Source organism: Hippoglossus stenolepis, chromosome 24 (assembly GCF_022539355.2).
Source record: "Hippoglossus stenolepis isolate QCI-W04-F060 chromosome 24, HSTE1.2, whole genome shotgun sequence".
NCBI classification, from domain to species: Eukaryota; Metazoa; Chordata; class Actinopteri; order Pleuronectiformes; family Pleuronectidae; genus Hippoglossus; species Hippoglossus stenolepis.
This window is the reverse complement of record NC_061506.1, coordinates 2,322,223-2,347,570: the sequence shown is the minus strand read 5'-3', so window position 1 is coordinate 2,347,570 and position 25,348 is coordinate 2,322,223. Positions and strand designations below refer to the sequence as shown.

Genomic DNA, 25,348 nt, shown 5'->3' with positions numbered 1-25,348 from the left:
GCGAGGCCTGTACACTGCTCCACCGGCTGAATCAGCACTTTCCCGGGGTTATTTCTCACAAGGCTTGTGTAGTGAGCGTCAGGGACCTCATAAATATCCCAGCCGCACAGCCAGTACAACACAAGTCTTGCTTCACTGCACAAAATATTAATGCAGGTTCTTTCCCATCAGGGATTCTGCTCATATTTGAATCCACATGCCATTTGTAGGGATGGATTGTTTTTTGACTGCATCGTATCGTATGTGGAAGAGGCCTTACAGGGAAAGAGCAGGCTGACACAGGACGTTATCATCACTGAGCCTAAAAACATTGTGTCCACATGTGCACGACCTTTTGAAAATGAGATATTTCTTGTCATGACACAGAGTCCTCTCACCCCCCCTCACCCTCTCTTAGGATGAGGGATGCCGAGTCCCCTCACACATAAAGAGAGGTGAGCCGCGGACTAAACTCGAGACAGAGGAATGTGTTGTCAGAGTGCTGAAAGAGGATTGAACAGAATACATTCCAAAGCACACCCTGGTTAAATCCCTTGATGGGGGGGGGGGGCATCTTAAAGCAAAATAACAAAAGCTTTTGATGAGAGCAGGCTTAAAGGACGTCCATTACTGGAGCTCACATGCCTTTAGTTGTAGCCTGTAGTGTCTGCTGTAAATTCAACTGTACTGCATCACGTGTTCAGGTCTGTTAGTGTCGACGTCCGCACACGCACACACACACACACACACACACACACACACACACACACACACACACACACACCTCTGGAATCTGTGGAATCTGTCCCTGATCACTGTCCGTGGTGCTGAAATCACTCTCCTCTCTATTAATGATCGACAAACAACCACCTGTATAAAGCAATATAAATATAACACTAAGGAAATAACACCGCTGTAACAGTACATCTCCTACTCTAAAGTCACTCTTTTATATTTGCAAGTAACTAATTATATATTAAAAATAATTCATAACAATTGAAAGGTAAATGGTCTGTATCAATATAGAGCTCTTTTAGTCCTGATGCCCCAATAATAAGAATTTAAAAATCATTAATAATACCTGTTTATGTCATTTCGTGGTTCTTTTAATTTCCTATACTGTTGTAATGCTGTTGTAATTTTCTTCCACCACTTGTTCCAGGCCACTCTAATAATTACCTCTGTGTGTGTGTGTGTGTGTGTGTGTGTGTGTGTGTGTGTGTGTGTGTGTGTGTGTGTGTGTGTGTGTGTGTGTGTGTGTGTGTGTGTTTGAGGATGAGGCTGCCAGGACAGCTGACTGGTGGATGCAGAATCAAGCTGCCCAGAATAAAACATGAGGCTACCTGGTCATCAAAATAAAAGCACGCCTGACTTCAATCGGACTTCATAGGTTGAAGACACTGAGCTTGTCCAGAGCCAAGTATAGACTTGGGGTGCATCACTCTGGTTGATTAGACCAGTAAAGTAAAGGTTAGTATTAGTCCACATTCCGTAAAATGTGTTTTTCTTTAAACTTTAAACATTTCTCTTTGCTTCAGCCTTAAACTAGACTTTCTTTTTATTTCCTTTCTCCAGCTGTGTTCTCACATCGCCTCCTTCGGACATTCTGGGGTTTTTACTGGGGGGGGCTGGCCGGAGAAAGTCTCCCTTGGACGTTTGCGTTCACACATGCAGCCCCTTTGGAGAACGTCAGGAGATTCCCCAGAGTTCAGGGCATGTCTGAAAACAGCTTAAGTGACTAGTTGATTAAAATCTCTGACTAATGACAGAACGAGGGCATTTCAGGGGCCAGTCAGATTTCAGATGGGGCCAGTGATCCTCTAGATCCGCCCCTGGATTGACCCTATTTCCACATGCTTGTGTTTTATTCTGACAGTGAGGACAGGAAGTCGCGGTGTGTTGGCTCTACTCTGCTTGTGGGGGGCGCTCCGGGCTCAGATACCGATCAGCGGTTGTGTCTGACAGGACAGCCGAGCCCGAACGCACCGCTCGGGGGGGATGCTCCGTTACGCACCGACGCCTCTGGTGGTTGTGTTTACGCAGGCGACTTCTGAGTGACCCGGTTCAAAACAAGATGTCTTCACCCTCCACGGAGTAGGTGAGTGTTCAGAGGCAGCTGAAGTTTGGAAAGTGGACGTGTTGCGGTGCAGGACGAGGCCGGAGTGCGGGACACGAACCGGAGCTCCGCGCGTCTGGAGAGGAGCGGGCGCGCAGGATGAGACGCGGGGAAGAGGAGCACGACTCGGACATCACATCACCGTCTTCGTGATTCACAGTTTCCCACCATGGAGGAGAAGTTCAACCGACTCATCTTCATCCCCATCGCGGCGGTGCTCTTCCTCATGATCGGGTACCAGTACGTGTGCCCGGCGGACTCCAACACCTGCTACTTCAGGAGCGAGGACCAGGGGCTGTTCCAGCGCTACTCGTCCGGGTTCGAGTTAGTTTACCCGGAGCTGGAGGCGGACGAGGACCTGCCCTCGAAAATCACCGCCAGATTCAACTTCACGGAGCGAGACCTGGACCGACACGTCGACTTCAACATCCGAGGAGACGACGTGATGGTGTTCCTCCACATCCAGAAGACCGGCGGCACCACGTTCGGGCGGCACCTGGTGAAGAACATCCAGCTGGAGCAGCCCTGCGACTGCATGCCCGGCCAGAGGAAGTGCACCTGCCACCGGCCCGGGAAGGCCGAGTCGTGGCTCTTCTCCCGGTTCTCCACCGGCTGGAGCTGCGGGCTGCACGCAGACTGGACCGAGCTGACGAGCTGTGTCCCGGTGGTGATGAACAAGAGGGACAAGAAGAGCGCTCAGAGGAGGAAGAGGTGAGGTGTCCCCTGCACCTTCATTCATTCATACACTTCACCTTCGTCAATGAAGGACATGAGACTGGAGGAAACCATCTCCTTCACCTGTTCACTCACTGAATTTCACACACACACACACACACACACACACACACACACACACACACACACACACACACACACACACACACACACACACACACACACACACACACACACACACACACACACACACACACACACACACACACACACACACACTTTAGGTTCTGGGTTGTTGGTTTGACAAAAGCTCTTTGACGACACAACCTTGGGCATTGTTCACAGTTCTCTGATGTGTTGAGGAACAAGTGATGGACAGTGATCATTGTTAGAACTCATGTAACTGAGGGTTTCTTCTGTCAACATGAAACCAGAGGTATCTCTGTGGAACCGTCTCTCCTGGTCTTTCTGTTTCCTCAGGGCTCTGCCACACATGCGAGTTCCTCTTAATTATATGTAATGCAGGGTGCAGAGGGTGTTAAAGCCGTGGTGTTAACATGCTCGCCACCTGGCATGTGGAAGCAGCCAGCAGACAGAGCGTTTCCTCGCCTGAAGGTCTGATTCAATTTCCTGTAATTACAGAACCAGCAGAGCTAAGCTTAAGTGAGTAAATCACTTAAGAAGGGCAGGGTCCTCCGAGGTGTGCCGCCCGCGTGTTGAAGCCAATTTGCCTCGGAGTCGGTTCAGAGAGCAAATCTCCATATGTTACCGAGAGCATTAAGGGGGTCGACACGGAGCGGGAGTGCCTTCAAGAATCCTTCCAGTCCATTAACGGCAGCCATCAGACTTAATTTAACACTTTTAAATCGTTTTGAAGAGGCGCCTCGGAGCCGTGTCAGCACTGTGAGAGAATCGACAACACTCCAGTCACCACTTGTCAACTCAATATAATAGTTAGTGAGAAATCAGCGGTCAGTAACATCGGCACTTTGCTGACATGGGCTGGCGTCATTTCTAAACATGGGACCAAATCTGGGCTCTGCACCAAATTCCCTGCTATAAAACGTCAATTACAGACTCGTGTTTCCATTCACTGAGCTAATGAGAGCCGTATAAACTCCTGTAGGTGTTTACCGAGAAGGACGCGTCTGTGGCTTACCGCAGCACAGACAGATCTGATATAATACGATACTGCACCGGGCCATCTTGAAAAGTACTCCCTGATAACGTGATACTTCATTGATCCGGGCAGTGCTCTTTCTACACAGAGGTCAGGGTCGTCCTCGATCAGGGACGATTCTCTATCTGCTCTGTCTGACCACACAGGCTGTGATGTCGTCATTTAAATCCTTCTAACATAAAGGAAATATTTCGTCTGTGATGACTCATAAGTACTTACAGCTTTTACAAGTGAAGTCTTCACATGTGACCAGATGCTAGGTTTATATATTTTAGAGGAAAGGCTCAAGAAATGGCTCAATTGGAGCCAAACGCCCCCTGAGTCACAACTCACTCTGTCCCCATGCATTTATCACACGAGTTGTGAGTCATAACTTGTTCAACAGCCACAGATCTGTCACATTAAGTGTTCTCATCCCAATGCTTTGTGGATTTTCTGTCTGTTTACTTAAGAAAATGATCAGGGGTCCATGACGCTGCGCTGACTGGACCCTCCTTTAGTTTTAGTTTCATTCTAGCAGTTTATTCATGCTGCAGTTCTGTCCGACCTGGTTGTCGTCACTGGCCCCACCATGATGGACTGTGACGCACACGAGGCAGTGATGGAGCTGAGTCTGTGCTTGTTGTGCACATCAGTGAGTTTTATCAACTTACGCTACAGCTCAGCTTAATACAATATTTAATTCTTCTCCGATCGACCATTTAAAAGTCGCTTGTTTGGATTTCAGCCCTGATCCCACTGCTCTTGAGAGAGTTTTTTATATATTTATAATCCAGATTGTTTTATACTCGGTACCTGAGGTTAAGACATAATCGTTCAAAGTGTTTTTCAAAAAGTGCTCATAACATTTGTTCCTAGTTTGACTCCCAAAGACAATCCAACTTAGTAATAGCATGGCGACACTGACTCGTCTGATACGAGTCACATATAGCAACAGGAGTGCAGACAGTCAGGGATAAAACATCATGGGACTGGAAGACGCCCACGCTCACCTTCAGGCTACATGCAGCAGGGTGTGACGTGTTCCAGAGTCTTATCTCAGCCCTCAGACTCTTCACTGGGATATTTAACTCTCCGGCACAAGATATAACATTTGGAATTCCTAAAAATCCCTCTTGAACTAACAGCACAGTTTTTACTTAACTTAAGTTGACTGATTACATTTCTGTAGAGAACGTCAGAGTCAAGTATCGGCAGACGCAGCCCACGTGGTGATGACGACAGGTGGCACGTATGTCTACACAATTCTTTAGTGCGCTCCCTAAATGACAATGTGAAACTGAATGTAAACAGTATAACAAGCATTAAGCTGTGGGCCGGACACTGCTCGGGACGTTCAGGTGTGTAATTACCCTTAGTGAGACTGTATTTATCGTCCACTGAACCCCCTCACTGTAGCTGGCTGCCTCTGCCTCAGTCCACTACTTTCTGTCCCCAGATGAAATAGATCTGCGTCTCAGCCCGTTGTGAGATCAGGTCGTGTGTGCACTGAATGTGCAGAATATTACAAAGGCTTCTAACAATCTGCATCTGTGCTCTGTAAAGAACATCTGTCCTCCTGCATGATCAGTGTATCAGTAACAAATAATGACTTTTACCTGGATCAATAGTTTTCACCTCTCTGCTACACACCCTGCCAGTGTAACAACTAGTAACACAAATACACAATTACACTAAGTGGAGCATGATAGTGCAAAAACACGGCATTAGTTGCAATGTCATTTTCTTTAATTGTACAATACTTGTGTCATGATTGTGGGTAAATGTGTCTTAGAAACTTCCACCAAGAAAGAAAATGAGAGGACGATCAGCACTAAGCTCCTTGGAAACCAAACGAGTTCGCATAGCAACCAGTTTTAATTTTGTTAAAACGGACTGACTAACATAAGAAGCACATGCTGCATTCAATCACACGTCTGGCAGATTCCCCCGAAACTCTAAGAAAATACGTGGCCGGTTCAAGTAGCTTTTGATTGGCACGCCACTGGTCAGAGGCTCCTGCAGGGCTTTGCTCGCAGCATGTGGCTACAGCATTCACATCGCAGCGGGCTACAAAATTGCTGTAAGGCCAGACGTCAAACCTGCTTCAATTGCCGGTCTGCGCTGTTCGTCCTTGGCAGCTGGTCTCACACTGTGCAGTCAGAGAGTGTAACCTTATTACTGACCTCATTATTTCAGATTAGGGCAGAGAACGCAGGCCGGCCGAAACACGCCTCAGGACCAGTCCAATTAGCTCAGTTCATTCTGGGCACAGTCAAAATGGGTCCTGCTATTAATTTGGCGACGGTTCCCTGTTACTAATGATGATAATGGTATAATGGGCCTGAAAATATGCAGAAATAAGCAGCTTCAGTAGTAAAACAGGGAGGAAATATGATAAAAAAAACACGGTTTTATCTAAACGCAGTTCTCGAGATATTTGATTTTCTGTTTCCTCCATTTTTCTCTGAAATTCACATCAGACCATTGGAAAGAAAAAGTCTGGTTGCAACTTTCTGACGTTAATCTGCCTTTGCAGTTTCTGTGAGTCACTTTAAATCCTCGGCTTCAGAGAGACATATGCAGAGATTTCAGAAAGGGATGTATGTAATTGAGAAAACGTGTTAGAAGCAGAGAGAATTTCTTAATGCTCTGGGCGTAATGCTGCCGCGGTGCTGTCACCGTTTCTTTTGACTGTGGAGTCAGACTCTCAGCTTACACATGGGTTGTTTTTATGCTGCTGACAACCGCACAGTATTGTTGAAACTACAAGTGACAAGAACAGTGATTGTGTGAATAATGTGACCCTCGGTGACCAGAAGTCAAAGGAACTGCTCCCTGTGGATCTGATGCCTTCAAATCAGACTGTAAATAACACCTTCTTACTCCGAGCAAGGAAAAGTTGAATGACTCTGCAGTAAATGTACCGCGGCTCTATTTAAAACACTCTGGTGTCTGGTATGGCTAGTGCAGTGTGTACTTGAATCAGTATATATAAATATAAATGCGTTTATCCTCGTGCAATCCTCCTGTACTTCTCTCTCCTCACATAATATTCTGTCTGCAGTGAATCTGTACATGTTCTCTGTATTTTCTTGTCTATTTTTAATCTATTCCATCTTGTCATCACCTCAGTTTGACGAAGTGCTGCTGTAACAATCATGTAATCTTCTCCTGAAGATGTGAAGCTGGTGAATTAGATCCTTGTCTTGCATTAGGAGACAGTTCTGATTCGTCACTTCTTGTGGGAGTATGTACAGTACCTGACACCAGGGTTTTATTTTTAGCGGGGAGTGAATGTACGGGTCCTTGGAGGGAGCCTGTGCTGCAGCCTGATGTTGTGATATACTGTGGGCTGATAAATCTGAAAACTCTCCTCAGGTGGAGAATACTTTTAGATTTTGGTCAATATTTCTCATGGTTACACGACCCAGGTTTACCTCTGTGAAGAAGGCGGGACATTGCATGTTGCTCATGAGGTGTGGATGTTCAGCGTGCTCAATCGGGGGTGCTGCAGTACGTCACTTCACACTCATGCAACAGTAAATCTTCATCGGCCTGTTGATGAAGTCCGACTGCATCAGAAATATCAGCCTGCATGACTTGACCTTTGGTTATTTAACTGTGTCAGTATTAAAGCGAGCACCTCCATCTCATGATTTACAGCAGCATGAGAATAATATTAATAAATATACGCCGATATATAAAGATGGATGATATATATATGGCCTCTGGAGCGGCCCCTGGTGGCTGGCTGCAGTATAGGTCATAAATTAGATAGATCTTTATTCTAATCGGTTTCATGTTCCTGATAACTTTGGTTATTAGATATTTGATGATATAAACATCTTAATTGACTCACTGATGGCCGAGCACATGTATCAGTGGGATCTGGATACCGCAGCTCCATGATCCTCAACACGCTGCTGCACAGACTCTGGCTCCAAGTGGGCAAGATGGCAGCGTTCGTATCCGGGATGTTTTGGCTGCATCTCTGGATATCTGTAGAAAAGAGACGCGTCATCCATCGTTGAATGACCTCTGAACTTCCTGTAGGGGGGGACAGGAAGAAGGGAGTTTGTGTTTTGTAGATTTTATGGAGTTTATAGTCTTCTTGTGATACGACGACTCTCTTCTGCTTCTCTTCAATATGGTATTAATTTATGTTTGTTTCTAACTGCAGAAAGCAATGAAACACATCCTCTGACAATAATTGTCACACGACACTGACACGTTGCTTTGGTGTCATGGCTTCTGGCAACTGAATCATTTGTCAGTGTTAAAGCCCCATCTGAAGACACAGCATATCCTTCCTGTTTACAGTACAAGTAATTGGATCAGACACATTTCAAACAACAGACCAGAGTGTGGAGACGTGTGTGAATACGATAATGAACTGATAAAGCCTGGCTCTGCCAGCACTAACTATTTTTATTTGTACTGCTGCTGTTGACACACTGGTGAGATGTGGGAACGGAAATTCCCTCAAATCCTCCCAGTAACCACAACAACCTTGAACCTTGTAATATTGCTATTGATGACAATTATATACTAAACTATGATATTGTTATTTTGACCTTTAATGCTTTCAAACTATCATCACCTCTTCAAGAAAGTCTGTAGATAAGAGTAAGAGATTATGTTTTAAATACCTTATATGACGGGAAAATACAATCAACAATCATTTAAGTTTTTGGGGCAGAAACGAGCAGGAATGAAAGATACTATTGAAATCATTGAAGAACGTCTTCAATCACCTTCTGCAGAGGTGGTTCATTGTGGTGGGATATTGGATGGAGTTAGAGGAATTAGATAAAGAGGTAAATCAAACCCTCTCTCCCTCATGACAGTGAGGAACGTCTGGCATTGAGAAATGTGAGATATTCTGAGGATCTGGGTAATCTCCACAGTCCCTGGGGGGATTAGGGGCAGTTGAAGACAGGTTTTATTACACAAGGGTGGAGGAAGGGGGCGATTAATCCACAACTCCAGATTTGTACAAAACCTGTCGGCTGAATGGAAAATTCCTTTCTTTTTAAAATACAGAACATCGTGTTAGTTTTGGTTGAAGACAAGAAAACAATTTCTGTTGGACAGATCAATATGTGCCATCAATCAAAAGGCCTCACGGTTTCTATCTTGGGCCGAGTTACTGCACGGATGATAGATTATTATAGAACTGTTGAATTGAATGAGAGGAAACTCATTTATTCCACTGGATTTCTAGGTTGTTATTGACCAAGTACGTCTTATATAAATGTATGATATCAGCTGCTGTGTGATGAGAATCTTATTTTTTGTGATTTTACAGAGTTATTGGAAGGATGAAAGCTGTAAATCACTTTCAAAGCGTCAATGTCAAACAAACAGCACACGGTTGGACGCAGCCTTCAGGTATTTCTAAACTGAGGATTGCCTTTCAGAAATACAGTTTGTATGGGTTGAAGTGACCTTTGCAGAGCTCGGTCTCCCATTTATCCTTTCCATCGCTGCACGGACCTAGAGGACTGACACTTCACAAAGCTGCAAAGATTAAGATGTCAAGCAAAGGTTAAGGCTAAGACGCCAAAGCTACTAAAGCTGCACACGCCAGGTTGTTGTGTGCGTGGACGTCCTCCGCGCTGCGCTCGCCGTGGGTGTGTTTGAAAACCAAATGAACTCCAGGAACTCTTGGAGAACGTCTCTACCTGAAAGGCAGCCAAAAGGGAATAAATACAGATGGATGATTCCGTCTCCAGAGGAAGATGCAAAGATGATACCTCACTTTGTTTTGAACCCTGAAATACTCTGCATAATTCAATTTGTTGAAGTGTTTGCTGGCTACAGCCGGAACACAGTCTGTCACCTAGTTGTCAGTGAAACCACAGCTTCACACCGTGCATGCCTGGACACTTCATCCTTCTGCAAGCGTTCTCTGCTCCCTCGTCTCCGCACCAGCATCCCTGGGGCTTTCCTTTATTTGCCCAAAATAGCATCTCATATGTGCGACCGATGAAGATCACAGTGCCGGTCTCGGTGCTCATCGCTCCTCTCCTCACTCTCTGTATATTTAATCTAGTATTGTGAGCTGATAATATTGCTCACAACTGGGTAACGTTTAGGATGGGAGCCTGAACTATGGACAGATAAAAGACGCAGCACACGTAGCTGATGACGACAGGACGTTAGTATTTCATACAGAATTATTAAGTGCGCTCCCTGAATTGTTCTGACTCACATAATAAAACATTTAGCAAATCCATCATTATCACAACCAACAGGACATTAAAAAGAGATTTTAGGGAGATAAGCCTGAAGCGTTAATGACTGAGGGGTTTAGATTTTCCTTGTATTGACAGTAGGGAGTGGTTAAGGGATCCCTCTTGGGCACAGAAACACCTTTATAATGGATTTGCTCCAACTGTGCCAGTTATCAACACCCTGACTTTGGTGTGAAATCCATGTGCAGTCCTGTGCTTGTTCTCAAAGTTGTTTCTTCTTGGGACTTGGCTGCTAGAAAAGCCTTGAGATGTGATACTTAGAGAAACTTCATTGACGAGTCTCATTGGAAAAGCCGGAGCCGTGAAACTGCTCCTCAGAAACAACTAAAAGCAACATGATGTACTTTCATTTTTCACAAGGATAAGATGAATGAGATTGTTGTCGATCCACAGACTTTTTGTATGGGCGGCTTCAGCAGCATAAATAGTTTCCATCAGGGCTTTTATCACGAGACTGGCAATGTCCTTGATGCTAGTGAGTGAATTAACAAGGCAGATATCGATCTTTCGCAGCGAGTTTCCTCTGTAGCTTTCTGATGGTGATTTAGAGAGTGAGAGAGAGACAATCAGGCAGAGAGACGGAGAGAGGGCGATCAATATTGTTTGCAGGTTTGCCGTGTGGAGAAAGGTGACTGACGGGGAGAAGGGCACGAACGAGGCCTCGGGATTGATCGGTGGCAGAATGCGACAAGCTGATTTAACTTTACCTTCAGGGAACAGCTTTGCATGATCACATACACATGCATGGGTGTGCGATGACGGAGACGCTGCTGGTCTGCCAGAGAACATGGGATTTGGGCTCGATCGATCAGGTATACGAGAACGCAGAAAACGTTCCCACTTTGTCCTTATCAGGCCTAAACGACTTAGAAGCCATTTAGCAGACGAGCAAAGAGCTGAGGCACCGGCGTGGAATAAAGTGGGACGGGTGACACATAATGTTTAAGAGAGATGCATGGTGGGAGTTGTTTTAGCTCAGGAAATCCTCCTCAACTCACAAACTGTTTCAGGCAAAAGGCAAAGCACTGCTTTACCCTCAGCAATTCCTCCACTGAGTAATTATTGCTGACCTTCATAATCTGACCCTGCCTCTGTCCCTGACATTTGCTGCTCTTTGTCAATGAAAGCGCAGACGCAGAGAGGTGGGGCTGCACGGACATTTATTGATCTGGCTGTCTGGCGATGAGCTGCACAGATAGACGATAGGCACGGGAGGAGGAAGAGGGTGAGCTGTTTTCCAGGAAGTACAACAAAGGCCGCTTTGTGAGGCGCTCGTGTGCATCCATCCATCTCGTGCTGTCCATTCAAGCCAGCGAAGATGGCAGGGTAATTCACTTAGCTTCCACTGCTGAAGGCCATTATCTGTGGGTGGTGTGCCTGTCTGCGGACGAGCTCTGCCATGATATCATCATGCCACTCACTTGAGTAAACATCACAGCTGATTGATATCTGCCGCCTGCCGATAATTGCTGAATTATGGAGCTTTTACGGCTGTTTGGTGGTGCAGGCTTTCCTCACCAACACAACTCCCTCAATAAATCTAATTTCTCAGTTTAGCAGCGAACCTGAAAAGCTGATGCATTGATGCTCTCATTGTAAAAGCTCCGGGTTTCATGGTTGATGCTTTTTACATCTAATACACGTCAGATTTAGAAATGGAAGATTTAACTTATAGAGATCGATGTATTTTACCACAACAGCCGCTCCTTTTTATCCTCCGTTTTGTAAATATCCAGATTTTGTCAACACCGACAGTCCGAACTCTCCCTCATCCACGGCCTGTACTCAACAGTTCAATACACCTCGGACATCTGTTCTTTGTCTGGCTGCACTGAACCCAACATTGTCCATCTGCATCTACAGTTCTGAGGAAAAAAACGCTGATATCTGCTGGGAACTCTGGTTACAGCGACATCTCAGCGTGAACTAGAATAAAGAGAAACACTTGATACACTCGATAATAGACTGAGAATAAACACAGGAAGTTGATTAATTTTGATCTGTTATCACGAACTTCACCGTGTTGCTTTATACTGGTAACAAGTGGGAAGGAGACTGCATCATGCACTGAGCATTCATGGAATAGGGTTTATAAGAGAAGCTTCCACAGCAGCATTGCAGCAAAACGTCCTTGAATCCAAATTCTTTATTTAGCTGTTAACTGAAAGCTCGCAGAAAGTAAACCCGAAAGAAATCAAATGTTTGGCTTTTCATGTGAACTTAATATCTGGTTTCTGTCTGACGCCGTGAGGTCGTGGTGATCTTTGCACACGAGATGAACCTTTTCAATTTCCCTTTCATCCATGTTGTTTTCATTTTTGAAAAACTTTTCTTTTTTTTTTTTATTCTACCGCCGCCGACTCCTTCAGTCACCTCGCCGCGCTGCCGGTCATCACTGAACTCAATAGATGAGAGCAGAAAGCTGTTTGTTAGCTGAAAGGTTTCCATGCGGCTGCGTTACAGCAATTTGTGAGGCGCCGTTTGAGGCAGATCAGAGTGACTCAGAAACACGAAAGGTGCTGGAGATGGAGAGGGGAAAAAACATATTACCAGAGGTAGACAGGAGAAAATGGGTGAGACAAAAACGAAAATAATTTCACATCTGCAGGATATTAAATGACATACACGCTTGTTCTGCATTGCTCTCTAACACCCACAGACGCACTCGACGATGTTTTTCATTTAAACCCTAATCACACTTTCAGTCGCTCCATATACCTCCAGGGTTGTGATATTTCTTCTGCTCTGTATTTCGGTTTTAACTGCAGCAGGATATGAGATATTTGATGTATAGTTTCATCCTCCTTCACCGGGTGGAAGTGTTTTTCTCGCTTCACACGCACTAAAAGTGCATCACATTACAGATCAGCTTCACCCATTCCCACTCCACATTCATACATGGTGCTTTGTCCATCACTCACTTATCCCATAGTTCAGGGTTTAATGCCTTGCCCAATTGTCAGGAATAGAACCACTGACCCCACCAGTGCATGCTGGACATCTCATCTTATGTATCTCTTTATTTGTCTCTGCAGGAATTTCTACTACATCACCATGCTACGTGACCCCGTGTCCCGCTACCTCAGTGAGTGGAAGCACGTGCAGCGTGGGGCCACTTGGAAAACAGCTCTCCACATGTGTGATGGCCACGCGCCCACTCAGGAGGAGCTCCCCGCGTGCTACAATGGCGACGACTGGACCGGCGTGCCTCTGGCAGACTTCATGAACTGCCCGTCTAACCTCGCCAACAACCGCCAGGTCCGCATGCTGGCCGACCTCAGCCTGGTGGGCTGCTACAACATGTCCTCCATGAGCGAGCTGGAGCGAGGCCACGTGCTGCTCGCCAGCGCCAAGGCCAACCTGCGCAACATGGCTTTCTATGGCCTGACGGAGTTCCAGCGCAAGACGCAGTACCTCTTCGAGCGGACGTTTGGCCTGCGCTTCATCCGGGCCTTCACGCAGATCAACAGCACGCGCGCGGCCAGCGTGGGAATCAGTGAGAAGGTGCGTTGGCGCATCGAGGGGCTGAACGCCCTCGACATGGAGCTGTACGAGTACGCCAAGGAGCTGTTCCTGCGGCGCTACCAGTACAACCGCCAGAGGCAGCACCAGGAGGAGCGGCTGAGGAGGAGGCAGGAGAGGCAGCACAGGCAGAAGCTGCACAGGACTTATCTGGCTGAGCTCTGGAGACTAGGAGGAGGAGGAGGAGGAGAGGAGGAAGACGAGGAGCAGGACGTGGTGAAGGTGCTTGAAAATGCGGCCACCACAGAGGATTACAGCAGCCAGGTGGTGCAGTGGTGAGGAGAACACAGAACTAAAACCACAGAGGCGCTGACTGGTCGCTGTCTGATTCATCGTGCTCCTCCCTCCGTCTCCTTGTCTCACCTCTGCTGTAAATCTGCCAAACCTCCTGCTCTCATGACGCTTTGTTGGACTGCCCAATGGTGTCTTAATATTTATGATGGATGTATTTGTCATGGCAACATAAACATTTTGTATTTGGTTTCTTTGTTCTGGCAGTGCAGTTGTGAAATGTATTTATTTATTTGTTAGCCAGTGCTTTGAATGTTCTCAAAGCAGCGAGAATGTTTCCTAAATTTCGCTAAGAAATAACTGAAAAAAATAAGGTGTCTCATGACGAAGGGCAGATTTAGTATCTTATCAAAATGGCGAAGGACTCTTTGGATGATCTGTGTCATGTCTGTGATCTAGCGCCGTGTCGAGCAGTGGAATCTTGTAGTTGCTCTGTGGTGTTTGGCTTCATAAGAATATCAAAGCACAAACTTGGCGCTATAGTCTGCGCTGTGTTTTTCTTTCTGACTGACGAAGCTGCAGAAACAATCAAGGCGTCGATTTCTTGCAGGAAATGTGTTGTAAAAATAAAAAACATGCAGTATCCAGTGATGTAAATTTGTCCCTGACCGCCTCTGTGGTACGCAAGTGTACATGCACATGTTCTTGCTTTGCTCCTTTTTTCACAGCATGTTCTCACCATAAAAATCTGAAATCCTCACACAGTGTGACAACTTCTTCCCATAACCACGCACACACGCACACACTGACACACACGGAGGCTTGCTCTGGAGGAGAGCAGCGCCGCAGGCCTGAAAGACAGCCTGTCAGAGCCAGCTCCAGCGCTCTTACATCACTGTGATGGAACATTGGTATTTCCACCATTAGGACATTGATCACAGGCTCTTCGCTCACAAATTGATCGTTTAAAGTTCAATTGACCGTGACTCTGGTGCAGCAGAGAACAGAAGCAGCCCGGTGGCTGGCTGAATGCCTTCTACTCTCATAATCCCACAAACATACAGTACGCAGCTCGACTGACGCTTCCATTTGCACTCGAGTAGAAAAGCAATCTGTTTCAACACATTCCCACAGACACTGGAGAACATTAAAGAATTGTTTCTTCCACCTGACGTTTGGTTCGTGACGATGAGATCAGGGGCAGAAAGGGAAACGGTGATGTCCACAGACTGAAATAGCCTTTCTATCCCCAGCTGCAGTCGACATTCTACTTGCACAACATGGAACAGATAAAGATTAGAATTATATGAGCCTGCGATAACGACTCTCTGGACACAAACTCCTTAAATGTTACGCCAATTCCATCTTTGTTATTTGACACAGCTTCATATTTGATTTGATCGCAGCCATAAACCAGGAGAAGTCGGCGCAGCAGAAACTTCCGTAATCAAGGATGAAGCAGCCAGTGAAAGACAAATAACGTAAAAGCTTCCGTTATCTCCGCGGGATGTGTCTGTGTTGACAGGGAGACTTTGTTCCAGGAGGTTTCAAATGGCTGTTTCACTAAGATTCGTACATCGCAGTATCGAAGCCATCAAGTCGGATTCTAACCCACTGGTTCCTGAGTTGTCAGCACATGTCGGCTTTGGAAATGAGAAATGTTAGTTCATGGGGAAGATAAATCCATTTGCACAGAGAAACGCAGCTAAGTGCTTCGACACAAGCTCAGACTGTTCCACAGACCAGTAGCTGCAGGAGATGTTTAATCACACTGCTGCTTCTGAGCTTCCACCTGTTTCCAGAGGATTTTGAATGAAGGAAATTCACAATGTGAGACATGATTAATTCTAAATTCAAGAAAGTAACATCTGATGCAACATCACACTGCAGATCAAGATGGACGACATGTCTCCACTTCCTCCCACTATCCATAATGAGGCCAGAATATAAAACGCTGCCATCTTGGGAACCTGCGCAGTGGCAAGGTCCCACTGATACTGGCCCTCGACCAATCACGAGTCAGACTCAGCTGTCAATCATGAGGATTCGTTCTGTTTTTATATCATCAATTAACTAATTAAAACCAAGCTTCTCAGATACATGAACATTCATTGGCGTTTGCTGGTGGATTTTCTGGGCAGTGGTGGTGAAGACAACAACTCCCATGATCCCACGCTGCTTAACCGCTGCTCAGCGACCCCTAGTGGCCAAAGTTACATATGTTTTTGAAAATGAAGCTGAAATAAATGTGTAGTTGTCACAAGAGTACAGAAACTAAAGTTTCATTTTAAAAACAAACTGACCTCAGTACTTGGTTCATGGAACTGTTAAATCTCAGCACATGAACTTAGCTTCTATTAGAGAAAGTTCTACAACAGGAACAATAACAAAGTCTTAAAAGTGAACTTACAATGTTTTCAGACGGTAAAAGTTTCTCCAGTTTATTCACTGAACATGTTCTGGATCTGAAAACAGAGAGGAAGCAAACAGTTCACATTTTACACTTTTAATTACTATCATTATTATTAATAATCACGTTTTAAAGCATATTTACCCATTTAGAAAACATCCAGCTCCATTAGTAGAAAGGGGCGGTTCTACACTTCCGGGTTTGATTTTCCATTTCCGGCTGTGTCCCGCGCCATTTCTTCATACAGGGGCCACAGTGACACCTAGTGGCCTCAGTATGAACAACATATTTTCCACCGTATAAAAAACCTTCTAAAATAAACTTTATTTATATCGCAGCTTTAAAAATACAGTAAGAAGGTGCTTCACAAGTTAAAAAGGAATAATTTGAGGTTCATCAATAAGAAACAATGCTACTTTATATGGGTCTTGTGTATTGTTTTTCTTAGTTTATTTGTTTGCAGCTGTTTGAATGTCTGAATCGTAAATGTGCTGAATCCGCTCATTGTTCCACACGACAGGTGAGACACAGATATTTATGGGTTGGAGTCAATGAGGATTTCCATCAGTTTGCATCGCGTCACAAGAAAAAAACTGTTGTTTCTATATTTACGCAGCTCGGCCCAGGTTATAGCTCTGTTATCACTTTATTCACACAAACAATAAAGTATAACCTAGGATATTGCCTCTATATGCAAAGGACATACACACATTATACGTCAAGAGGGATCATTAAAAGTTTAGTCATCAAAACCAGCACAACTTTACTTTATTGATTAGAATAGGAAACAGAAGATTATCATCATATTCAGGTAAATCACTCTGACAGTTAAAGACAGAGTCTAATCTAACATGCAAACTTTTACCTTTATGTATATTTCCACGTAGGGGTTGACACACGCTTTCTGCCCGACACTAATAGGTCAGTTTATTTACAATCTGTGATTCCACACATCAGAGTGAGTCACTGTTTGTCCACTGAAGCCGCATTGAGACATGACCTCAGCAGAACTAGTTTCAGGACAGAGTTTGTCTTTCTCACTTGAACAACGCAGCAGGAGATTCTCCGCTGAGACGCGTTCACACCAACACAGAAATCTCCAGAGCGTAAGATGTAACGTGTTCATTCTCACATCGGCTCCTCTAGATTTTCTTTTTTTTTTATAGCCAAGTGGAGAAAGTCTGCAGAACCTCCTGTCTGACAGCAGCTGGAGTGAATCAGGTGTTGGACAGTTGTTGCTCACACAGCAGCCGTGTCAGCGCCTGCTCTGCTGACGAAGGCCTTGTGCAGCAGCGGCCGGGCCTTGGTCAGCCAACCCTTCCAGTGGAACGTGCTGAGGAAAGCTCCCTTGAACTTGTCACCTGACAGAGTGTACAGAGCCAGGTTAAAACACGTGTTGAGTCCAGCCAGAGGCCTGGAGATGATGTACGCGGCGTGGATGACCCGCTCCACCATGCACGGTGTCTCTGACGTACCTCGACTTTCTATTCGCAACACACGCAAGATGTGGTACGGCAGGAAACACACAACGAACACCACCAGGATCAGCACGGTCACACGACTCGCTCGCATCCGACTGGAAGTGCTCGCGCCGGGCCCTTCTGCGAGCTTTCTCACGATACCGATGTAACAGATGAACACCACCACTAGGGGGAGTAAAAATCCGAGCGTAGTGAGCAGCCAGCTATACCAGCGCTGATCAGAAGAGCCCACGCTATCACGTATGGCGCTCGCGAAGTCCATACAGTACGTCTTGTTGTCGTGTTCCTCCAACATTTTCATCGTCAACATGGGGGTTATCTCAGCGGCGGTGATGATCCAAACAGACGAACACGCAACGATTCCCCAACACGTCTGCTGCACCTGCGCGGCCCTCAAAGGCCTCGTCACCACCACGTAGCGGAAAACTGCGTGACACGTGAGGAAGAGGATGCTGCCGTACAAGTTGAAGTGAAACCCGAAGCGCACAAAGCGGCACATGAGGTCGCCGAGCGTCCACGAGTCCCCGTTGCTGTAGTAGTAAACCAGGAAGGGCATGCTGAGGACGTACAGGAGGTCGGTCAGCGCCAGGTTGACCATGATGATGCTGCTGCTCTTCCAGGGACGCAGCTTCGTCAGGTAGATGCCGATGGAGGTCACGTTTCCCACCAGGCCCACGATGAAGATGACGGAGTAGGAGACGGGCAGGAAATAACGTGTCAACAGTCGGTCCACAAACGTGCAGTTGTGGTCGTCTCCATAGTAGAGGCTGGTCGCCATTCTGGAGCCCTGTTTGAAAAACAATTTCACTAAAATGATTTAAAACGTTTTTACTAAAACAATTTAACTGATTCATTTTCAAACAGATTATAAACTCAAACACATTATGACATTTTTTAAATTTACAATAAAATACAATCTGAAGATTAATAGAACAGGAAATTATAGATTTTATTCAAATTGCTTAATGGCCTTGACATTTAAATCACATTGAATTCTTTATAAAAAATACAAATAGAAAACACGTCCTATTGCTGAATGTAAGTATTTTTTAAATCTCTGTAGAATAACTAAGCTTTTTGGAGCTAGATCATTAAACATTAAACACAAATAGCAAACTTTGTTTGACCCACATGCTGAGTGGAATGACGTTATCCAGATCTGGGCCATAACTAAACCGCAGGTCAGCCAAAGCTACCAGGGGCGGCCCGAGTTTGTTTTGTGCTTTTTGGGCCACAAGTGGGAACTTTAGGTTCACACATGTGGCTGAAGTGTCTGGGAATATGTTGAGTGTGAAGAAAAGAGGTTCAGGAGACAAACAGACAGACAGACAGACCTTGGTGGAATTTGTAGATTTCAGAATATTCATTTGCATTTTCAAGTATAATGAACAAATTCTGTATTTGTGCTTTTTCATAATGGAAGTTTTGAGTGGAAGAATATATGAGATAACAAGGAGGCTTCAAGCGAATCCTCCTTCCCTCTCCCCCTCACCTCCCTCATGACTGTCGGAGGTGATTACTGCTGCAGGAAGGAGGAAACAACCCGGAGGCGAGCAGACGAGCACAGAAACAAACAATCAAGCGAACTCAGTGGGAAAGAAACAAACAGAATGTGGATATGACAGCACCTCTGGCATCCTCAGCTGTCAGTGCTGCTCTCATTATGGATGTGAGGTGACATTTACACTCTGTGGGAGCTTGTTCCCCTTCAAACAATTTCACCTGTAAACATAAAAAGCATCATAAGATAAAGATAAAGTTAAAAAATCATTTTCTACTCACTGTGAGTGACAGCGTCTTCAGTCCAAACCTTCTGCGTCTCCTGGTCTCTTGTCCAGATCCATTCCTCCGTCACTCCTCCTCCCACTCAGCCAGTTTCCACACCCAGGGGGGAACTCCAGCTCATTTCACTGTGAAAGCCCATTGTTCCGACTTCCTGGTGTCATGCATGAGCCAATAAAGTGCAAGGGTCGGTTCTGTGTTTTGAAAGATTCTGCTCAGATCTGGTTTGAGGTGAAGTCCAGTAACAGATTCACCAGGTCATTACCTGAATCTGGCACAGACAGGCCCTGGTTTCAGATTACACATCGTGTCATGAAGTGTTTTAAACCCTGAACACAGACGTATGTTCTTCAACTAGGAATCCACCCATTTTCAATCAAATTCCTTTGCTGTCACATTTACCTACAAGGATCCTACAAGACAGAAGATATTCTGGGGATCCGTCATGTTCGTCCCGACGCAGCGTATTGTTCTGGACTTGTTCTTAGTTATGTGAAAGAACTGGTGACAGAATTTATCTTATATTAGACACGTATGAAACATATAAACTTTATTTGTGTAGCCGAGATTCACAAATCACAGTTTGTCTCATGGGGCTCAACAACAACACATGGAGCTTCTCCTTCCTCCTCTTCCTCTTCATCACATTAATGTCTCACAAAATACACTTGTGATTTATGGTGCAGATCTAGATTTGCTGCTGCGGCCACATCCTGGATCATGATGTTGGATCAGGATCCAGAATCGTGCATCAAATAACAACTTGCTTCTCCTTTTTAACCCTAATTATTCACTTTTAGCACCAATGAAAACACAGTGAAGTTAAAAGTGCAGCGAGTTAGCTCACTCCTCTCTCTACGACCTGCAGAGTTGTTTACACACACATGAATGAGTGTGTGACGTGTTTGAATATTATCAACCTGGGTTTAAAATACAGAGAGTAAACCTGCTGTAAACCCACTTCCTTGTTTACCTAAAAGGACAAAGAATCTACACAGTGCAGGTGTGTTTTATGATTTTTATGATTTTTATAGATGAGACGAAATCAAAACAATCAAAGAAGTTTATTTTACAAAAGAAGAGCTAGAAAGGACGTAAACAGAGCTGCGAGGTTTCATCTAAACTGGGGCTTCTCTTCTGATACTGTGGGGACGGTGCAGAGCCGAGTGTTTACAGTGCAGATAAGAAATGTTTGAGTTCAGTGTCAAAGGTCAACTTGACAGGGATAAGATGGAAGGAGAGAGGAGGAGGAAGAGGAGGAGGAGGAGGAGGAGGAGGAGGAGGTTTCTGCAGCGACTCTGTTTACAGCTTGGCCATCCTGGCGGCGTTGAGGCGCATGGAGGCGCAGGAGGAGCCGGCAGCGTAACGCATCTCCCTCAGCATCCCGCTCCACTGCTTCTTATCGTCCTCGTACCTGAGGACAGACACAGCAGAGTCAGATCCAGCACAACGACACAGAGGAGACATCAGACCCAGAACTCAGACTTACTGCCAGACGTCAGTGACCTCTGTGGGAGCCACCTCCTTGTTCTCCATCTGGATCATGGCGAAGCCGCCCACCGCGAACAGAGCGCCACCGGTGCTCACCAGGTTGACGGAGCTCCGGTCCTGGGGAAACTCTGTGAAGGTCTCCCACCTGAGGAGAGGTGGCATTCAGAGAAGGTCAAGTGGAAGATGGAGCCTTCACTGCGTCTTTTGAACTTTGGTGTATTCACTGAAATTCAGCCTTTTATATTTAGTGGATGAGACACAAAATACGGAGGCTCAAAGCGACCAAGGTTATATTGAATAAATAAATAAGACATAATGATTTAATGCTGAAACAGTCTTTTTCATTATATACACTATATATTTCATTATAAAGAATTTGTTTTATTATAAAACTTTATCGAAATACTTTATAGAATAACTTTTCATCATAAAAGGTACAACAGGAAACATGATTATTAAATAACTGGTTTACCAAATAAAATGTCCTAACCAGACTAAGAAGAGAAAAGAAAGTTGGAAGCAGAATCCTACTTGTTTGTTGCGAAGTCGTAGGCTTCACACGTCGCAGTGAGTCCTTCCTCGTTGACCCCCCCGGCGACCACGATCCTGCCGTCATGGACGACGGCTCCGAACATGGCTCTGGGCGTCTTCATGGCCGCCTGCTCCCTCCACTCCGACTGTTTGTGGTTGTACACAAACATCTTATTGAGAGCTTTGCTGCGGAGAAGAAGAATAACAACTCTTCAATATAACATATTTGACATTTGGTCCATGTCCCATTCACTAACACGGAGGAGGCGTCCTCCATCTTTAAAAGTCCCTGGTAGTAACATGTCAGATCATCATGGACGGCAGCAGTGGAATTGTGATATACGACAAACAGCTGCTGCACACACACACACACACACACACACACACACACACACACACACACACACACACACACACACACACACACACACACACACACACACACACACACACTCACTTGTCGTCCGTCTTTCCTCCGATGCAGTAGACCAGTCCTCCGTGGGAGAGGACAGCGTGGCCGTGGATCTTCAGAGGAAGTTTCTTGCTCTCACTCCACCTCATCTTCCTGAAGAAAGGAGGTCACACCGTCACTAGAGGCTCTTTAGTCTGGAACATGCTTCATACATGTGATCATGAGCCAAATCAATCTGAATGTGTCGATAATGACTGAACAAACAACCACAGCAGCTGAGATCACATCATGGTTCATTAAACCTGAACTACACATCTTTACTTTTTGAAGACTCTTCCTGCAGTTAATTATCGGCTGACTCAGACAGAAAGTAAGAAGCATGGAAGGAGGGAGGAGAGAACACTGACTCCACATCGTAGCACATGACAGAATCCAGAGACTCGTTGGTCTGCAGGTCTTTTCCAGCCACGGCGAACAGCAGGTTCTCGCTCTCTCCGATGTTGAAGAGGCACCTGGGGGAGGGCATGGGCGGCAGAGCGACCCAGTCAGAGGTGAGCTGGTCCAACTGGAGAGAGAGAGAGAGACGATAATAAGAAACACAATAAAACACCCTCTTAGTGGCCATTAGCTCTTTGTGTCCTCGTAAGGAAGGAAGTGAATCACCGTCCTACATGCTATCAACTTATTGATCAGGCTGTTAAATACTAAAGAAATATCCAATTATTCTCGTAGGAGAATCGTCCGAAATAAAGGATGAAAGATTATTCTCACACATCTTTGAGACAGACCTACTAGTTTCATGTTCACTTAAGAGGAGAAACATGTTGGGACATTTCTTAATAATAGAAAAACTAAGATTCAGTTTTATTGAGAATTAGATGCATCCTGAAGAATCTCAGATTTTGGTTGCTTGTCGGTTTTGCTGATCAGTTGATGATGACGCCTCAGACCTTTTACTGCACTGGGTTTATATTTAATTTAGTTTAAAATAACTGCTGTGAGTTGTGTGGTGAATAAATAATCACACACACTTTTCGCGTTCACCCTGCTTCTTTTTCGTAAATGCTTTATATTCCCAATGTTTGAAAGGGTCTATCCAATGACGACAGCTTCGTATTAAAGGTACGTGTGATGGTTAATTTAAGATACGAGAGTGATCTCTATCTTCTCATCAAGATTTGCCGAAGTCTTCTTCAGCTTCTTCTCCAGAGTTTGGACGAAGGAGCTGCTCACCAAGTAGAAGTAACACTGCAGAGGCACGTCCTTGTTCTCCTCGTCCACAAACAGTCCGCCGATGATGTAGAGCTGGTTCTTCTGTGACGCCAGGCTCACGTGGTTACGAGGCACCTGCTCTGACATGGCCGCCAGGAAGCACTCGTTCTCGTTGACATCATACGCCACCGCCGCCGCGTCGTTGATCATGACGATGAAGTCACGGGTAAACATGCCATGTCTGCGGTTTTCATTCAGGAACCCGGGGAACGGGCTGTCCTCCTCCTCACCTTCCTCCTTGTCGGCTCCCTCCTCCCCTTCCTTCTTCAGGGGTTTCTCCGGGAGCTTCCCCTTGAAGGCGTCCCTGATGACCTGGATCGTCTTCTGCAGCTCCGGGTCGGCCTTGATGATGTCATCCGTCTCCACTCGGTCTTTGAAGTACTTCTCCGGGAGCAGACGGAAGCGGATGCAGTCAAAAGCGTCCTTCAGGACATTGATGCGCTTGTCTTTTTCGTGGCGGACCCAGGCCATGACGGCCTCGAACACCAGCTCCTCCTTCTCCACGTTCAGCGAGTCGCCACCGATGATGGCGAAGAGTTCATGGGGGGCGAGCCTGAGGAACTCCTGGTCTTTGTAGAGGGCCTCGAAGCGGTCAGCGATGTAATTGCGTGCGGCCACGGCGAGCCTGGGACAGTTGAGCACCAGGCCCATCCTGAAAATGGCCATGCAGTTGATCAGGGACATCTTCTTCTGGAGGTAGTTCACGCACACGGTGAACACAGAAGGGATCTGGAACCTGTTCGCCATAGCGATTATATCCTGAACGTTGTCGTCTGTGAGATCGATCTCGGCCGAGTAGAGGTACTGGACGATCATGTCCAGGATGGAGGGGTTGACGTCTTCCAGGACCACCTCCTTGGTGTTCTCCACTTCCTTGCCGTCCTCTGTGAAGAAGAGCTCCCTGAAGTAGGGGCTACAGGCGGCCATGATCAGCCGGTGGCAGGGGAAGCTGCGGTCGCCCACCTTCAGGGTGCAGTCCACAAACTTGTTCTCATTCAGCAGCTCCTTCAGCCCGTCCTGGAGCAGCGTGCTCTGAAACAGGCGCAGCTCCTCCTTGATGGCGTTGGGGTCCATGGTGCGTCAGGAGGGGACACGGCAGGCGAACGAGGGGTCTGTGGAGAGAGGAAGGAGGTGACGGCCACAGGTCCTGCTGGCAGTCGGTCCTGGCTGGAAAAGGGAGAGCAGAGAAAAGGTTCCCGGTGTGAAGACCCTGACATTTAATCCTGTCCCGCTCTAAATATAGCCCCCTGCCCGCTGCAGCTCCGGAGGAATCCGACTGGGCCGAATCACAGCGCAGGCCTCGACTGGAGCAGCTGCTGCCACAGACTGAAGGAAGCAACTGGCCGCTGGGCCCGGAGAGGAGCCACCATGATTCAGCTCACACAGTGTCATGTGGCAGGAGGGGGACGGAGACAATGCTGTCAACGTCCTCAAATAGCTTCTGAACCAATGATGGTGTATTTAGAGCTGCGGCTGCAGATCATCTTTTCATTTAGAACATACTCTCATTCACTTTTATCACCTCAGTCACTTTCATCCTATAGATCTGGTCTTTAGCTCAAATATGGATTCCAGCGAATAACCCTCGAGAAAATCTATTGTGTTTTAACTTTTAAAGTCCAAGGAATATTTGATTTCTTCTATTTCTGTGACACGAATTCTGTCTTTAATCATTCTACCTATTTAATTCTAATTCTAATCTATTTGATCTTATCTTATTGTTACTGAAATGAGACACAAAATCACTTTGCACTAAAAGTGGTCGTAGAAACGTAGTAAAGTTTGAACGCAGCAGCTGTCTGAAGAAACAGGTGACGACCACCGCTACGAGCAGCTCTCTCCACCAATCAGAACGCTCCTCCCTGCTGGATGGATCATAGCCCAGCTGCTTCTGTGTGCGTGTGTGTGTGTGTACGTGTGTGTGTGTGTTTGTCTGCATTTTAAAACGTTCACTCCCGTCACTAAACGTTTTCCTCCTTCTTACGGTTTAACGTTTTCTACGGCCGAGCGTTTCAATGCAAGATGTT

General features: G+C 45.9%; 3 protein-coding genes across 4 annotated transcripts; 1 reads left to right on the top strand and 2 right to left on the bottom strand.

Moving 5' to 3' along the window:
- Window positions 1-1,885: 1,885 nt before the first annotated feature.
- On the top strand, window positions 1,886-14,702 carry LOC118103250 (heparan-sulfate 6-O-sulfotransferase 3-B). Its single transcript, XM_035149986.2, has 2 exons — window positions 1,886-2,806; window positions 13,225-14,702. The coding sequence occupies exons 1-2, from the start codon at window positions 2,265-2,267 to the stop codon at window positions 13,988-13,990; spliced, it is 1,308 nt and encodes a 435-aa protein (XP_035005877.1). The 5' UTR covers window positions 1,886-2,264; the 3' UTR covers window positions 13,991-14,702.
- Window positions 14,703-17,103: 2,401 nt separating this feature from the next.
- Window positions 17,104-20,475, bottom strand: LOC118103264 (2-oxoglutarate receptor 1). 2 transcript variants are annotated; one of them, XM_035150010.2, is made up of 2 exons: window positions 19,616-20,475; window positions 17,104-18,620 (listed from the first exon to the last, which is right to left on the bottom strand). In XM_035150010.2, the coding sequence occupies exon 2, from the start codon at window positions 18,609-18,611 to the stop codon at window positions 17,592-17,594; it is 1,020 nt and encodes a 339-aa protein (XP_035005901.2). In that variant the 5' UTR covers window positions 18,612-18,620; window positions 19,616-20,475; the 3' UTR covers window positions 17,104-17,591. The 2 variants fall into 2 exon arrangements, with proteins under 2 accessions (XP_035005901.2, XP_035005900.2); XM_035150009.2 differs by lacking the exon at window positions 19,616-20,475 and adding an exon at window positions 19,462-19,603.
- A 185-nt stretch (window positions 20,476-20,660) lies between these two features.
- LOC118103232 (kelch-like protein 41b) lies at window positions 20,661-24,575 on the bottom strand. The gene is made up of 6 exons (XM_035149955.2): window positions 23,283-24,575; window positions 22,457-22,614; window positions 22,095-22,202; window positions 21,638-21,823; window positions 21,105-21,251; window positions 20,661-21,029 (listed from the first exon to the last, which is right to left on the bottom strand). Exons 1-6 carry the CDS (start codon window positions 24,393-24,395, stop codon window positions 20,918-20,920), a joined length of 1,824 nt encoding a protein of 607 aa, XP_035005846.1. The 5' UTR covers window positions 24,396-24,575; the 3' UTR covers window positions 20,661-20,917.
- Between the last annotated feature and the right edge of the window lie 773 nt (window positions 24,576-25,348).

Coding starts and splice junctions, on each gene's coding strand:
- LOC118103232 (XM_035149955.2), bottom strand. CDS start 24,395: ATGGACCCCAACGCCATCAAGGAGGAGCTGCGCCTGTTTCAGAGCACG. Junction 22,203..22,456: donor GTCATGTGCTACGATGTGGA/GTCAGTGTTCTC, acceptor TCCTTTCTTCAG/GAAGATGAGGTGGAGTGAGA. Junction 21,824..22,094: donor GGAGGAAAGACGGACGACAA/GTGAGTGTGTGT, acceptor TCTTCTCCGCAG/CAAAGCTCTCAATAAGATGT.
- LOC118103250 (XM_035149986.2), top strand. CDS start 2,265: ATGGAGGAGAAGTTCAACCGACTCATCTTCATCCCCATCGCGGCGGTG. Junction 2,807..13,224: donor AGCGCTCAGAGGAGGAAGAG/GTGAGGTGTCCC, acceptor TTGTCTCTGCAG/GAATTTCTACTACATCACCA.